At 40.2% G+C, this 13,910-nt stretch overlaps 1 protein-coding gene across 8 annotated transcripts in view; it reads right to left on the bottom strand.

Moving 5' to 3' along the window:
• The window catches only part of CPEB2 (cytoplasmic polyadenylation element binding protein 2), an 85,642-nt gene that overhangs the window by 1,860 nt on the left and 69,872 nt on the right, over nt 1-13,910 (bottom strand). For all 8 annotated transcript variants that reach the window (XM_038398346.2, XM_038398345.2, XM_043514139.1 and 5 more), the window contains one exon: nt 1-2,108. This exon is cut by the window's left edge and continues 1,860 nt beyond it. In XM_038398346.2, coding sequence (XP_038254274.1) covers nt 1,881-2,108 — 228 coding nt within the window. In that variant the 3' untranslated portion in view covers nt 1-1,880. The remainder of the gene's footprint in view (nt 2,109-13,910) is intronic.

The following is a 13,910-nucleotide window of genomic DNA, read 5'->3' on the forward strand; positions in this document are numbered from 1 at the left end:
CCACAACCACAATAAAACAGCAGAATTAGACATGAACCACATATTGTACAGTACAAAAAAAGCACATCGTAGACAACCAATATAAGATCAACACTTTGCTTACAAGAAAGATTGTCCCAAGGGATTGCAAAGAGCAATACCCTTGTAATTTCATCTCTTTAGAGTCAGACTCTTAATTCTGCATTTTAATATTTACCATTGTTGGGTGCTTGCTTAGACTGCAGAACATCTTTGTTCCATTAAAATGTAGGGGCTAGTTGCATTAAAAATGCTCTCAGATAGAAGAATCATTAGCAGTGTTTTTCTCTATTAGGGTTCAGTACCAAAGAAATGCATTAAATATTGCCTTTGTCCAAACTGTTTTTTTCAAAATTTGCAAGCAAGTTACTTTGATGAAGGAGTTCATTACTAGAACTCCATCAAAATAAAAACATTGTACTTGCCTGTCAAGTAGCTACGTTTCATGCAACAGTGACCCCAGTTTGACAGAAGACCACAATGCACACAGGTCACACATGTAAGCAAGTTTTTAAGTCAGATTTCACTGTTGTCTTAAAGGTAAAATTTAGTTTGTTATGCAACTAGCCGACTGTATATTATACCATCTCCATTTTGACTTTACCTAGATTTAATTACTAAAGCATAATGCATTCTTATATAAGCATACTTTTTAAAAATGTATTTTGCATGGGTTTTACATTTGGTGACTGGTTAGCAGTGTGCTGGCCATCTTTGGTTTGTAGAGGAAATCTTAACCATGAACAATCAAGGGGGTTTAAATTAACTTGTTTTTTTGTAAAATTCTAGCTTTTTACTCAAACTCATGTCTATACTACATTACCCACATTAATTAGAACCACACATCACAAAATTGCACAGGGATTACAATATTACATCCAGTCTGCATAAATCGAATTCCACTACCGACCAGGTCACAAAATGGCTGCACTTTCTAATCTAAAACTAATTTGCATATTGTACACATGGACATTTCTTTTTTACTTGAGTCACAATAATGCATGCAAGTTTGTTTTTTGTAACAAATTTTGTAATTTGCTCATGCTACCTAGATTCAAGAGAGCTTTTTTGAACATTTGCAATTAACAGTTCTAGTGCATGCATATGGTGTATACAGGTAAGTAAACATGCAGTTTTTTCACATTCTAAAACTATGGCAGTCTAGGCCATATTGTGCTGCCTGCATTTTATCTGTAATGCAGTGTCTCTTAAATGTTTCAATCCCGTATTAATAGGTGGCATTACACATAACACCTATATAGCAGCATAGCTAATACAGCTTGTGATTAAAAGTGTTTAAAAATAGCTAATAAATCAGATTATCTTGAGGTATTATTTCTTGCAAGTCAAAATGGAGAGCAAAAATCAACCCTAATTTTTAGTTTATGTATACACTGAAAATAGCAACAACAATAAAAATAAGCTTTTTGTAGCAGACATATTCCATCTTCACTATTTTGCTACCTTTGGTAAATTACTGGGGCAGATCTTGAAGTTAAAAACCCATGTTTAGAAATAAGTGCACGCTTCACCCACTAAATATAGCAGCAGACTTTGTGCCCCTACGCAAAAACATTTTCTCATATCTAATTTTAACTTTACATATAAAAATAACTTGGAGAAAATACAAAAGAACATTTTATTTTAACATGAAAATATCACAAAAATTAGTAAGCCTGAGATGTAGGGTTTTGGTGAAAAACAAGAGGCTTGTAGTGTTTTGGCTGCTGATAAAGATGCATGTATTGATAGCTGGGGTGAAAAGCAGAAGAATGCACTTATTTCTTCTGCATGTCAGTATCTTCAAACACAGTAAGCCACATGCACCCTTCTTTCCTTATGTAGACGCTGGTTCACCATGCTTAGTTCCAGCGGAAGTGGATCTGACGTGGGCGGTCAGCCCCCTCCTTTACCAATGGCTTATGGAATTCACGTCCTGCACGAGAGTGGATGTTTGCCCAGCAAAACTCACAGTAATACTGCAGGCAAGTGACATTGGCACAAAAAAAAGGAGCAAACTTTCCACCACATCGTGCACCCTGGCATTCATCACACATCTGGTCATCCAACACGTATGGCTTTACCTCCACCTGTTGGGGAAAAAAACAAATACAAAAACAAAAAAACAACCAACCCTAGTTAATGTCTTGTATTTCTGCATCAGAAAAGATTAAGCATTTTCAATTTGTTTTATGGTTGCACAACAAAACAAAAAAAAAAGTGTGAAAATCAAAGTGGAGATATGCCACAGGAACACATATCCAGGTCATAATTTGTTAGAAATACACAAAATGTTTTTGTAGACAAGTGGAGATTGCAGTCTAGCCCTTACATGGTGAAGTGTAAATTAAACCAGGAGGAGAAAAGGAAACGGAAGCCTTGGTCACTTTCACATGCTCAGTAGCATTCACTGGGAGCAAAAAAAGTGTGTGTGTAAATCATTTTACACACTTCGTTTTGCTTCCAGTTGCCTTTACCAAATTCACTCCTACAATATACATTACTTTCTACTATTTATTGAGCAAATGTTGTGTTCAGTGCTTTCAAACGTGCTTCAAGGAACATACATTTTGAACAATACTAAGTTTGTTATAAAGGACTGCTTGAGAGTATCCGGCTAATCTATATTGTTGATAAAGGTTAATACAGAAGCACTGGTTGTGAAAAATATCAATTGTTCAAAAGGGACCTCAACATGACCTCTAAGGGTATGTCTGCACTGCAATTAAACACCCACTGGTGGCCCATGTGAGCTGACTCAAAATACTGGGCTTTTTAAACTGTCATGTAAATATTTGGGCTAAGGCTGGAGCCCAGGCTCCAGGACCCCACAAGCAGAGAGGGACCCAGAGCCCAGGCTCCAGCCCGAGCCCAAACAGCTACACTACAATTAAATAGCCCGAGTCAGCTGACAGTGGCCAGCTGTGGGTGTTTAACTGCAGCATAGGACATACATTAACTATGCACACTTAATTTTGCACACAATTTGATCATGCAAGAATCTAGCTTGTATGCAAACCAGAGTTACACTTACCAATTTGCTTACATCCTGTTTTAGAAACACAAATGATTATGTGCACAGATCATTTGTGCAAATTAATAGCCATTTCAGGAATAAGACATCAAATTTGTGGCCTCCAGCCTTGGCGATACATTCCTTTAACTCCTTGTATAACTATTTTAACTTTACACAATAGATTGTCAATATATTATATTTCTAGGTGTTTTTTTTTTTTTGAAAAACATTTAAAATGCCATCTTTGCAACTCTCAGACTACCAGACACCTGTTTTGTATAGGCAGTTTCCCCACTCCCAAACACATCTGACTGTCAGAATGGAAAAGTGGCAAGTGTCCAATGGTTAATTTGCATTAGATCTGTGTAACTGAACTGTAAGATTGTGTTCAGAGAGGAAAAAGAATTTTGAAACAGAATACAAAGAAATTTACCACATCTTAAAAAAAAAGCATTGTTTTCCACATTTTCCTCACTTTATAAAGATGCCATACTGCTTGTTGTTTGTCTGTCAAAACACAGTGTTGCCACAGTTCACACTCAAAGTGACTGCAATAAAAGGATTGTTTATCTATATACTTTAACGTTAGTAAGAAGCTACATAAAGATGCTATCCGTTCTGGAGCTAAGCAGTCACCCTTACCTACTAGTTTCATACTGCTGAATGAAACAGTAAAAACTTGAATTAAAAAAAAAAAAGTATTTACAATGTATCCTTAAACATATGAGAATACTGGATGCAGCATGGACAAAAAGCCGCCACTCAGATGCATAATATTAATCAGCACACCACTTACCTTTAAAAAAATGTGTTCTAATAAGCAGGCAAAAGTATTTCTGTTGCAAGCTAGCTAAAGTTCTTATATCATTGTGATTTGAGTAATCGATGCAAACTCTTGAAAATGAAGTTAATTTTAAGTCACACACAAACGCATTATTCTTACAACAAATGCTAATCAAATTAAAAGAAAAGGGGAACCAGCAATCCTTTAAGTTAATCCCCAAATGTTTTACATCAAAAGTCTTTTTTTCCCCAAAGTGATCCACGAGTGACTATCATTCCTGAAAAGGAGTACTTGTGGCACCTTAGAGACTAACATTTATTTGAGCATAAGCTTTCGTGAGTTACAACTCACTTCATCGGATGCATTTTACATCCGATGAAGTGAGCTGTAGCTCACAAAAGCTTATGCTCAAATAAATTTGTTAGTCTCTAAGGTGCCACAAGTACTCCTTTTCTTTTTGCAAATACAGACTAACACGGCTGCTACTCTGAAACCTATCATTCCTGACTGGTCTACAGGACATAAAAAAATGTTGTAGAAAAAAATAGGAAGTACACTCACTGCGCTAACCTGTATTTTTAATGCAAGCTCTACATTCTGTATCACTGCAACAAGTTGCTTTTCTAGAAGTTAAACTCAAAGCTTTTAATATGAATAGGTATCTCATGCAATATAGTTATCTTTACAATTTAAAGCAACAAGTGAAGCACTGTACATTTCAATAAGAATAAATGTGTGTGGGCTGAACTTCAAAATTCAAGGATCTCTGACTATCTATTGTTAGGGAGAGTGCTGTCAAACGTGTACCAATGGTTCCTTAAACTCTGAAAGAACCCCAAACCCTTCAGTGGTTTCAGTTCAACAATGAAAATACTGAATCAGTGTATTAACTTATAGAATATGAGAGCATTTCTTTTTAACCGTTTTCACTTTCTCTTATCCTTTTCCTCATCTCCATGCATATTAATATAAGTTTGGGCTTTTTAAAAAAACTAAGACAAGCAAGAAAATAGTGCATAATTAAAAAAAAAAGATAATGACTCAATTAGGAAAAAACCCACTAAAAATAATCACCTTCTTCTAATCAATGAAAGATCACACCTAACATAATCTAGTACCAAGTTAGAATACAAACCCATATAACTATGGATGTACAAGACTGGATGGATGTTACCTGGTTTACTGCATAAATGAAGAATGTATCCACTCAGTGAAGACAGGCCACACCTCGGAGAGAGACCAACCTACCATCTTCAAGCCAGAGTTACAGAAATGGAGTGTCAGACACACAAAACTGTATCTAGAGATGCATTCCATAGTGGACCATCTCACTATGATTCCCCCAAATTTCCTGATGGGAGGCAACTTAGGTGGTAGGAAAATACACTGCTTTAGGTAGGACACATCTTCCAACTGAGATAGAAGAGGCTGATCATTCCTCGTGTACAGAGAGGATCATTCCTGGGAATGGGATTACACAGTTGAAAGGAAGAAACTCTGGTCATAGGGGATTCAACCATTAGAAATTTATGGATTGTCTATACTTTTGAGTTAGCGTGCAGCAAGCCATGGTATAATTTAGAGAGCACTAGTTTGCTGCGCACTACCTGCAGGTTGAACCCCAATACAGTGTACTAAAAGTTCCATAGTGCATGCTGATGCAACATTTTGGTGCATTGTAGCAGAGATCGCACAGCATTTATTGCATGGCTAGCTAGTGCACTGGAGAGTCACACTCCCTTGCTGCGTAAACAATCTCATAGATAGTTGGGAATATGGTAATTGTGACATCTGGTTATCTGCCTACTGAATGCAAAGGTGGAAAATCTCATGAAACATCTAGAGAATACTGGTAACAAGCTTGTGGTCATAATACCTGTACATATTGATACCAATGATGTAGGAAAGTGTATGAGTAAGGATCTGGAAGCTAAATTTAGATTGCTAGGAAGTATGCATTGATCCAGAGCCACTGTTATAGCTTTCTATGCAATGCCTCCAATTCCCCGCAGGGCCAGCTAAGCAGGGAGCACTGAGACCCTGAAGTTCATGGATGAGAAGATGGTGTAAAGAGAAAGGCTTTAAATTTATTTTAGGTCCTGAGGAAATTTTAGAGAAAGGAGAGCCTATACAGAAGGGACGGGCTTCACCTTAATCAAAGTGAAATCAGCCTGCTGGCACATAAAATGATGTTTTGGGGGATTGTTGAAAGTAGAGTTTGGGGTAGGGGTTAAGGAAAACAAAAGGCATCTCTGTATCAAGTAAAGGACAGAACAGAAACAACAGCTAAATTGGGTCAGGCAGAAGTCAAGTTCACAGAGGTAATTTATGTTAAAAATCAACATGTCAGACTGAGGAGTTAAATAAAAATAGGCATGTGGTCAAAAACTATAAATACTTATATTCAAATGCAAGATGAAGAGCACAATTATGTGAACTAGAATGTCTGCCAGTGGAAGAGGACCTTGACATAACAGAATTACAGAAACATGGATGAACGCAAAAACCGAAACCAAAACATGGATACTATAATTTCTGGGTATAAATCATAAGAAATGCATCTTAGATTGCAGAAACAGGAGGAGTGCCACATCTAAAATATTCCATAGAATCTATTCAGATTGTCCTCACCCTCAAAAGTTATAACTCCAAGTTATAAGAATACAAAGCAGGGTCTGTACTACTACAGATCAGAAGGAGGAAATTGATCTCTCTCAATGTTCTGAACTCAAAGACCATAATAAAGTCTAATAAAATTATATTAAATGAAGACTTCAACTACCTTCATATAAACTTGTCAAATATCTTAGTGGGACAAGAAAAAAATCAACACCACCTTCTTAAACAATTGGTTTGTGGAACTGCTAGGGTTACTGAGTAAACAAGAGAAGCTCATCTCAACTTAGTCCTCAGTAACACACAGGAGTTGGTCCAAGAAACCTCTACAGTTGAATCAGTAAGTAACAGTACACACAATAAAATTAAATGCAACATAATTGAGGGGAAAAAGGTACCAAAAGCTGAAAAAAAAGGGGACTAAAAAGACCCTAAAGTCAAAGCTAAAAAAGTTACAATTCTAACATTTAGCACAGATGCTACTTACAAAAGGAAAAAAAAAAGACTCAGAAAAATGCACACAGTTTTAAACTAAAAGCAGGAAAGCAGGAAACCAGAAAGTAAATCAGTATGGCTAAATGGAAAGTTTCAAGAGGTTACTTAAATAACACAGATAAACTTTCAGAAAATGGAAAATCAATTTTAATGAAAGACCAAAGACTACATCAGATACTATGTCAGAAGAAAATTAAGAGGGGTCAAATGGAATTTGAAGAGCAAATAGCTAGAGGTAAAAAACCCAAGCAGGTTATTTGTTGTTTAGTAACAAGCTTCCCCATGATTGCCCTCATGTTCTTAAAACCTTTATGTTGAGTCTTGATTAATTGTAGTTATATCCAAATGATGTTTGGGCAGCTGAAACCTCATGGGTGTACACTGTATCCAAAGACTGGGGTTTTGATTTGGTATTTGTTGTTCTCTGCCCCCACTGTTTAGAAATCTGTAAGCACGTGCCCACATCAGTTTTACCTTAGATTTTCATTTTTCCCTTCAAGTATTTAACTCCTACCCCCTAAATTATATCACTTCATAGAATCGTGGCGTTAGAAGGGACCTCAAGGGTCATCTACTCTAACTTCCTGCAAAAATACAAGATTTGTTGGGGCTAAACCATACAAGACAGATGGCTATCCATTCTCTTTTTGAAAACTTCCAGTGAAAGAGTTTCCACAACCTCCCTAGGCAGTCTGTTCCATTGTCCTACTGTTCTTACAGTTAGGAAGTTTTTCCTGAGATTTAATCTAAATCTACATTTTAGTTTGAACCCATTGCCTCCTGTCCTGTCTTCTGTGGCAACAGAGAACAACTTTTCTCCATCTTTTTTGATGGCAGCCTTTCAAGTTTTTGAAGACAACGATCATGTCCCCCCTTAATCTCCTTTCCCAAGCTAAACATACACACTTCCTTCATATTATATAATCACACACACACACACACCCACACACACAGGCCCTTCAAAATTTCTGGTGACCTAAATGCCATGAAAGAGAACGAATCTATTCAGAAGTTAAAGCTTCTTTTCACAAGTGTAGAAACAGGACTCTTGAGCAAAACGATGTTCTTTGTCAAGCTTTTCATTTATTTTAGGATTCTTTCCCACCATTCCTTTTCCCTTTTCCAAAAACATAGGTATCAGTCCCTTATGAGAAGCCTTATCAGCAACTATTTAATGTCTTAAGAAAAGTCATCTAATTTGAAGCTAACAGAAAATAATTACATTTAAATATTGCTCACTGTGACAGGATGCACTTGCCCTGCACTGGACAAGTCGGGGTTAACCTCGTACTTTGGGCAGAAGAAGCCACACCCCCTCACCTCTACTGGGAATACTCTAATTGGAGCATCAGTATAAAAGGGAGCAGCCCTGCTCAGTCAAGGCTGACCGCCGAAGTGAGAGGATGCATGCTCCAGCTCCTGCCCAGGAGCTGCTGGAGCTAAGACTGTGGAGGCCAAGCCTGCCGAGATCAGGACAGCCATCTGCAGACACCCAGGTGACACTGGAACCATCGGGAGCTTCACAGGCCAGGGACCATGCCACTGGAAGACACAGCAGGAAGTAGCTCAGGGGAGCTAAACATTGATCTGGTTGTAGGACCGGGTGTTAAGTCAGTGTGGTTTGGACGGATCCTCACTGATTCAGAGGCACATACACTTGCTGCTGATAGGGCCTCAGACCCAGTGGAGTTGGGAGGGTCCGCCCCGCCCCTCACCCCCCGCGGGAGGTGGACTATCCTCCTCTCACCTCCAAACCCTGCAGCCCTGTGAGGAAGAGCAGCCGTATTGACTCTTGCGACTAGGCCACGCAGCCCTGCAAGGAAGGGTGGCTGTATGGACTCTTGCGACTAGGCCACGCAGCCCTGCAAGGAAGGGTGGCTGTATGGACTCTGGCGACTAGGCCACACAGCCTTGCAAGAGAGAGAAACACAAGAAAAAATTAAAATCTAAGTGTATATTTAATTTCCTTTATAAGGTCAGTGGCTATCTATACAAGTAGTATTAGAAAATTAATTATAAAAAAAATTGCATTTCTTTGGCTTGACCAGTATTTCCATACACTATTTTAATATTAATAATTCAACCAAAAAAAACAAAAAAAAAAACAAAAAAAACTCACAACAACCCAAATTACCTTTGATACATCTCAAGTCTATGGGGCAAAGAATCAGATAAGGAAAGCATTAACAAAATGGCCAAACTTAACAAAAAGTCATCCTCACGAAGTTTTATATTTCTGTCAATTTGGAAACAGTAAATGTAGAACTGAAAATATTAATTCTCTCAACAGCAGCTTATTGGATTAGATAAAAACTACATCATGAAGAAAAAAAATCTTTAAAAAGCCCTACTTTGAAAAACTATTCAGTAAAAATGGCATTTTGAGGAGCATTATTTTTGTTTCAGTGTCTCAAATTAAGTTTGTTCACTATATATATATCCAAGGATTTTTCTTCTAACTACCAGCCGTGCAAACTCATCATAAGGTCTTAAAGTCAAGCTGTATTCTTTTTGGCTCATGTATCAACACCACAAGTAAGATTCGCTGCCTAAAGTTCCAAATCTTTCTATTAGAAATGGGTGTGCACAGAGCCTTTACTTTTAATAGAACTCAGCATAGATATAAAGGTTTGCCTATTCAGAAGCAATAGCAGAAGAGAGGCCCAAATTGTGCATCTGGATTACATCCACACAACCTTGTTTCCTTCAATGTTTAGTTTAAAGACGAGACAAAAAATGAGGGGGATTATGACAGCAGTATACAAAACACGGAAGGTATCTTGGATGCTTGGATTTACCTTCTCTCATAGCAAAAGAGCAAAGGGACAAAATCAATGAAAATGAAAAGAAATAAAGCAGACCTTTTGTTTGAAGTCAAAAGGGATATAAAACCCCTCATGTTTCAATGCAGAAGTCAACCTCTAATTGACAGGGGTTAGGTAATATTTCCTTTATGTGCCATTTATTCCATAATTGCACCCACACCGTCCTCAGAACCTTCTGTTGGTGGCAGAGGCAGGACACCAGACTAGATGGCCCACTGATCTGATCCTGTATTGCTATCCCTATGCTCCTGCAAGTGATCTTCCCAAACTAAATCATCTGGTAACAAACAGAAGGAAGAGAAAGATATATGGAGGAGAAAGACAGAAAACCTCCCTTTAATTAAAATTGCATTCAAGTTGCATTCAAATACATACCCAATGAACAATAAAAGACACTGAGGACATATAATGATCTGTTCTGGACAACTAATTTCTAGTAACCTAATTCATCTTTCATTTAAAAAAAATGAAAGCCTCAGGAGATTTCTGCTTCCTAGTTTAGAGAATTTAGAGTTTAACAGCTTCATTACACTTTAATTTACCATAGTTACAGTGGAAAAACTAATCAAAGCCACAGCACGGAGAATGTATATATTTGAAACATTTAAGAGCTACAAGAATCTTACTGTTAGAAATGGGGATTTCTTATGTGAAGTTTAATGCCAGAAATTAACAGTTCAACAGCCATAATTAACCAGGTATTAATGTGGCAAACAAATAGGCAATGTTTTATGTATCTGACACTCTTCATACAGGACACTGAATTTAAAACAAAGACATTAAGTCCTTTGCCTTTTGATATCTCTCAAATACACCCTGGTCCAAAAACTTACCTAACCTCAGTGTCAGTGTACTACTTACGTAAAACATAAGGGTTTCAAAGCTTTCAGAAACTGTGATCCGGTATTATACAGTTTTTATACTACATTTTATTACCTTCAGAAAATTGTGCACACAAGCATCTGTCGAAAGTATGAGATTTAATCCCCTTTATGTATTTAGAAGTAGTACTCTTTTCTATATATCAGTATTTGGGCGAAAGCACAATATAAAAGCCCCAAACAAAACTGGGATCCCATTATCCAGGGGAATGTACAAACACATGGTAATGTAACTAATTTGAAATGAAGGAATAATTGAGTGTAATGAACAGTAGAATCAGCAGGATAAAATAATAAGGTCAGATTACATAGTTTAGCTATTGTGACAAAGTTCCTCCTCTGTCTTGGTGGGTCCTGCACTTACTGGCGGATTTGCTCGCCTCAGAGATTCACGGCAGCCCTCAGCTTGGCCACTTTTGCTAGTGGCTCAAACCTGCCATTCACTCAGCTAACCTCATCACTGGCCAGCATGGGAAAAAGGAAGGAGAACAATCCCTGCAGTCTCTGCTGATCCACAGACCAGGTCAACTCCTCCTGTGTCTGAACAGGAGTTGAGAGGTTTGGGGGGAACCCAGGCCCGCCCTCTACTTTGGGTTCCAGCCCAGGGCCTGTGGACTGCAGCTGTCTAGAGTGCCTCCTGGAACAGCTGCGCGACAGCTACAACTTCCTGGGCTACTTCCCCATGGCCTCCTCCCAACACCTTCTTTATCCTCACCACAAGATCTTCCTCCTGGTGTCTGATAATGCTTGTACTCCTCAGTCCTCCAGCAGTACGCCTTCTCACTCTCAGCACCTAGTGCCTCTTGCTCCCAGCTCCTCACACGCATGCCACAAACTGAAGTGAGGTCCTTTTTAAACTCAGGTGCCCTGATTAGCCAGCCTGCCCTAATTGATTTTAGCAGCTTCAGGTGTCCTAATTAGCCTGCCAGCCTGAATTTGTTCCAGCAAGTTCCTTCTTGTTCTGGAACTGCCCGTTACATTACCCAGGGAAAAGGGACCTGCTTGATCTGGGACTAATATATCTGCCTTCTATATTGGCTGAGTCATCATGACACCAGAGCAGGAATATAAAAACAATGCAGAGCGGAGACTTGCAAGACGGGAGGCCTTTAAAAGCCAGTTGATATCTAAATTGCCTGAACATAGATATGTTGCGGATCATTTGAACCACTTGAATGTGACTAAAAAAAATGGACACGCTCTTAAATCATATCTATTCACATTTGGCATATTTGCAGTGGTCTACCATCTGATCTGTTGTAGGCTGTTCAACACCTTTTATGAAAAATTTTGTACTGGGTACAAAAATGTTGGGATTAGGATGTGAATCAGATGAACATTTTTTTTCTGTTAACATATGTAGAGTTAATGAAGTTAAAATCAAATCATACAGGAAAAAAAAAAAAACTCTCCTGTAGCCATCTGGCTTGACCCTGTCACACTATGTACATAATTTGATAGTTTTAGAATATTGTTTTCCTTTAGAAAAAATGAGAAGCTAGCTTAGACTACTGATCAACGTGGCCATCACTAGCTTCATGATTTTCTGTACAAATATAGCATTTCAACATAAATTATTTTACAATAGCTCTATGTGTCTGATACCAGATTTATCCAATTCAAGTCGCATAATCAAAGCGGCTATCTTGCTTAAAATGTGTTTCATTTTAAAAACATCTGAAATATTAGGCCCATATTTTAGATTTCCCAAAATCTATTAACAATAATTATGTTCTAATAGAGAAGAAAAACGTTAGCAGCGTGTTACAATTTAAACATTCTTCTGCAATGTTTACATCCCAATACTATAGCACAGGGGTTGGTAACCTATGGCACGCGTGCCAAAGATGGCCCACAAGCTGATTTTTAATGGCACGCTGCTGCCTGCCAGGTCCCAGCCGCCCGCCCTATTCAGCCCGCTGCCAAACCCAGACTGGCAGCGGGCTGAGCGGGGCCGGCGGCCAGGACCCCAGCAGGCAGCAGTGTGCCATTAAAAATCCTGCCTGCCCCGGCCTGCTCTTCTCTGCCCCCCCTGCCCTGTGGGGGGCAGGGTGAAGAAGCTTGGTTCTGCCAACTGCTACTGCAGGGCAGGCAAGCTCCCCCCTTCCCCCAGCATGCTGGTTGCCTGCCCTTTCTCCTCTCCCTGCCACCGATCAGCTGATGGCACTTGTGAAGGAGGGGGGAGAAGCGGAGCCGCAGTGTGCTCGCTGCTCTGGGGAGGAGGCAGAAAAGAGGTGGGGACGGCCATAGGGATGGAATCAGGGCATATCCCCTCCAGCCCCCTTGCTGTGAGCCACTCTGGGCAGGGCGCTGGAAGCACCCCCACGACACTAGCCCACACTCCCAGCCCTGACTCCTACACACTCCCAGCCCTCTGCCCTTACCCTTGCATCCCCACACACCCCAGCCTCCTGCCCTGACCCCTGCACCCCCCACGACCCCAGCCCTGACTCCAGCCTCCCCCCCCACACCCAGACTCCTGCACCCTCCTCACATGCCCCCAGCATGTGACTGACTCTTGCAGCCCCCACATTCCCACCCCCATGGTGAGCACCAAACGGGAGCTCCTGCATCCCCCCCACATTCCCACTTGCATCCCTCACATCAAATGGGAGCTGCCCAGGTAAGCACTCCACACCTAAACCTCCTGCCCCAACCCTGAGCCCCCTCTCTCATTCTAGCTCCTGGCCAGATCCTACACCCCAACCTCCAGCCTGCTCCTTCACCCCCAGCCCTGTGCTCAGTGCACTTCCACCCTCAGCTCAGTGGAGAGAGAGAGAGAGAGGGGAAGAGAATGGGCTAAAACCAGGGAGAAGGTAGGTCCCCACTCTGTGTGGGCAGGGCCAGGATCCCAGACCGGCAGCAGGCTAAGCGGGGCTGGCAGCCGGGACCCTGGCAGATGGAACCCCAGATCAGCAGTGGGCTGAGCTGCTCAGCCCACTGCCAGTCTGGTGTCCCAGCCGCCAGCCCTGCTCAGCCCACTGCCAGTCTGGGGTTCTGGCTGCTGGCCCCTTGCCAGCCGGGGTCCTGGCTGCAGGCCCTCATGAGCTGCAGGTTCAACGTAAGATCAGCATTTTAAATGAAGCTTCTTGAACATTTTGAAAACCTTGTTTAACTAAATTATTGTTGTATGTAAAGTATATAAATATATAGACTTATAGAGAGACCTCCTAAAAAACGTTAAAATGTATTACTGGCACGCAAAATCTTAAATTAAAGTGAATATATGAAGACTCGGCACACCACTTCTGAAAGGTTGCCGACCCCTGCTATAG

The sequence above is a fragment of the Dermochelys coriacea genome, chromosome 4 (assembly GCF_009764565.3).
Source record: "Dermochelys coriacea isolate rDerCor1 chromosome 4, rDerCor1.pri.v4, whole genome shotgun sequence".
Taxonomy (NCBI): Eukaryota; Metazoa; Chordata; order Testudines; family Dermochelyidae; genus Dermochelys; species Dermochelys coriacea.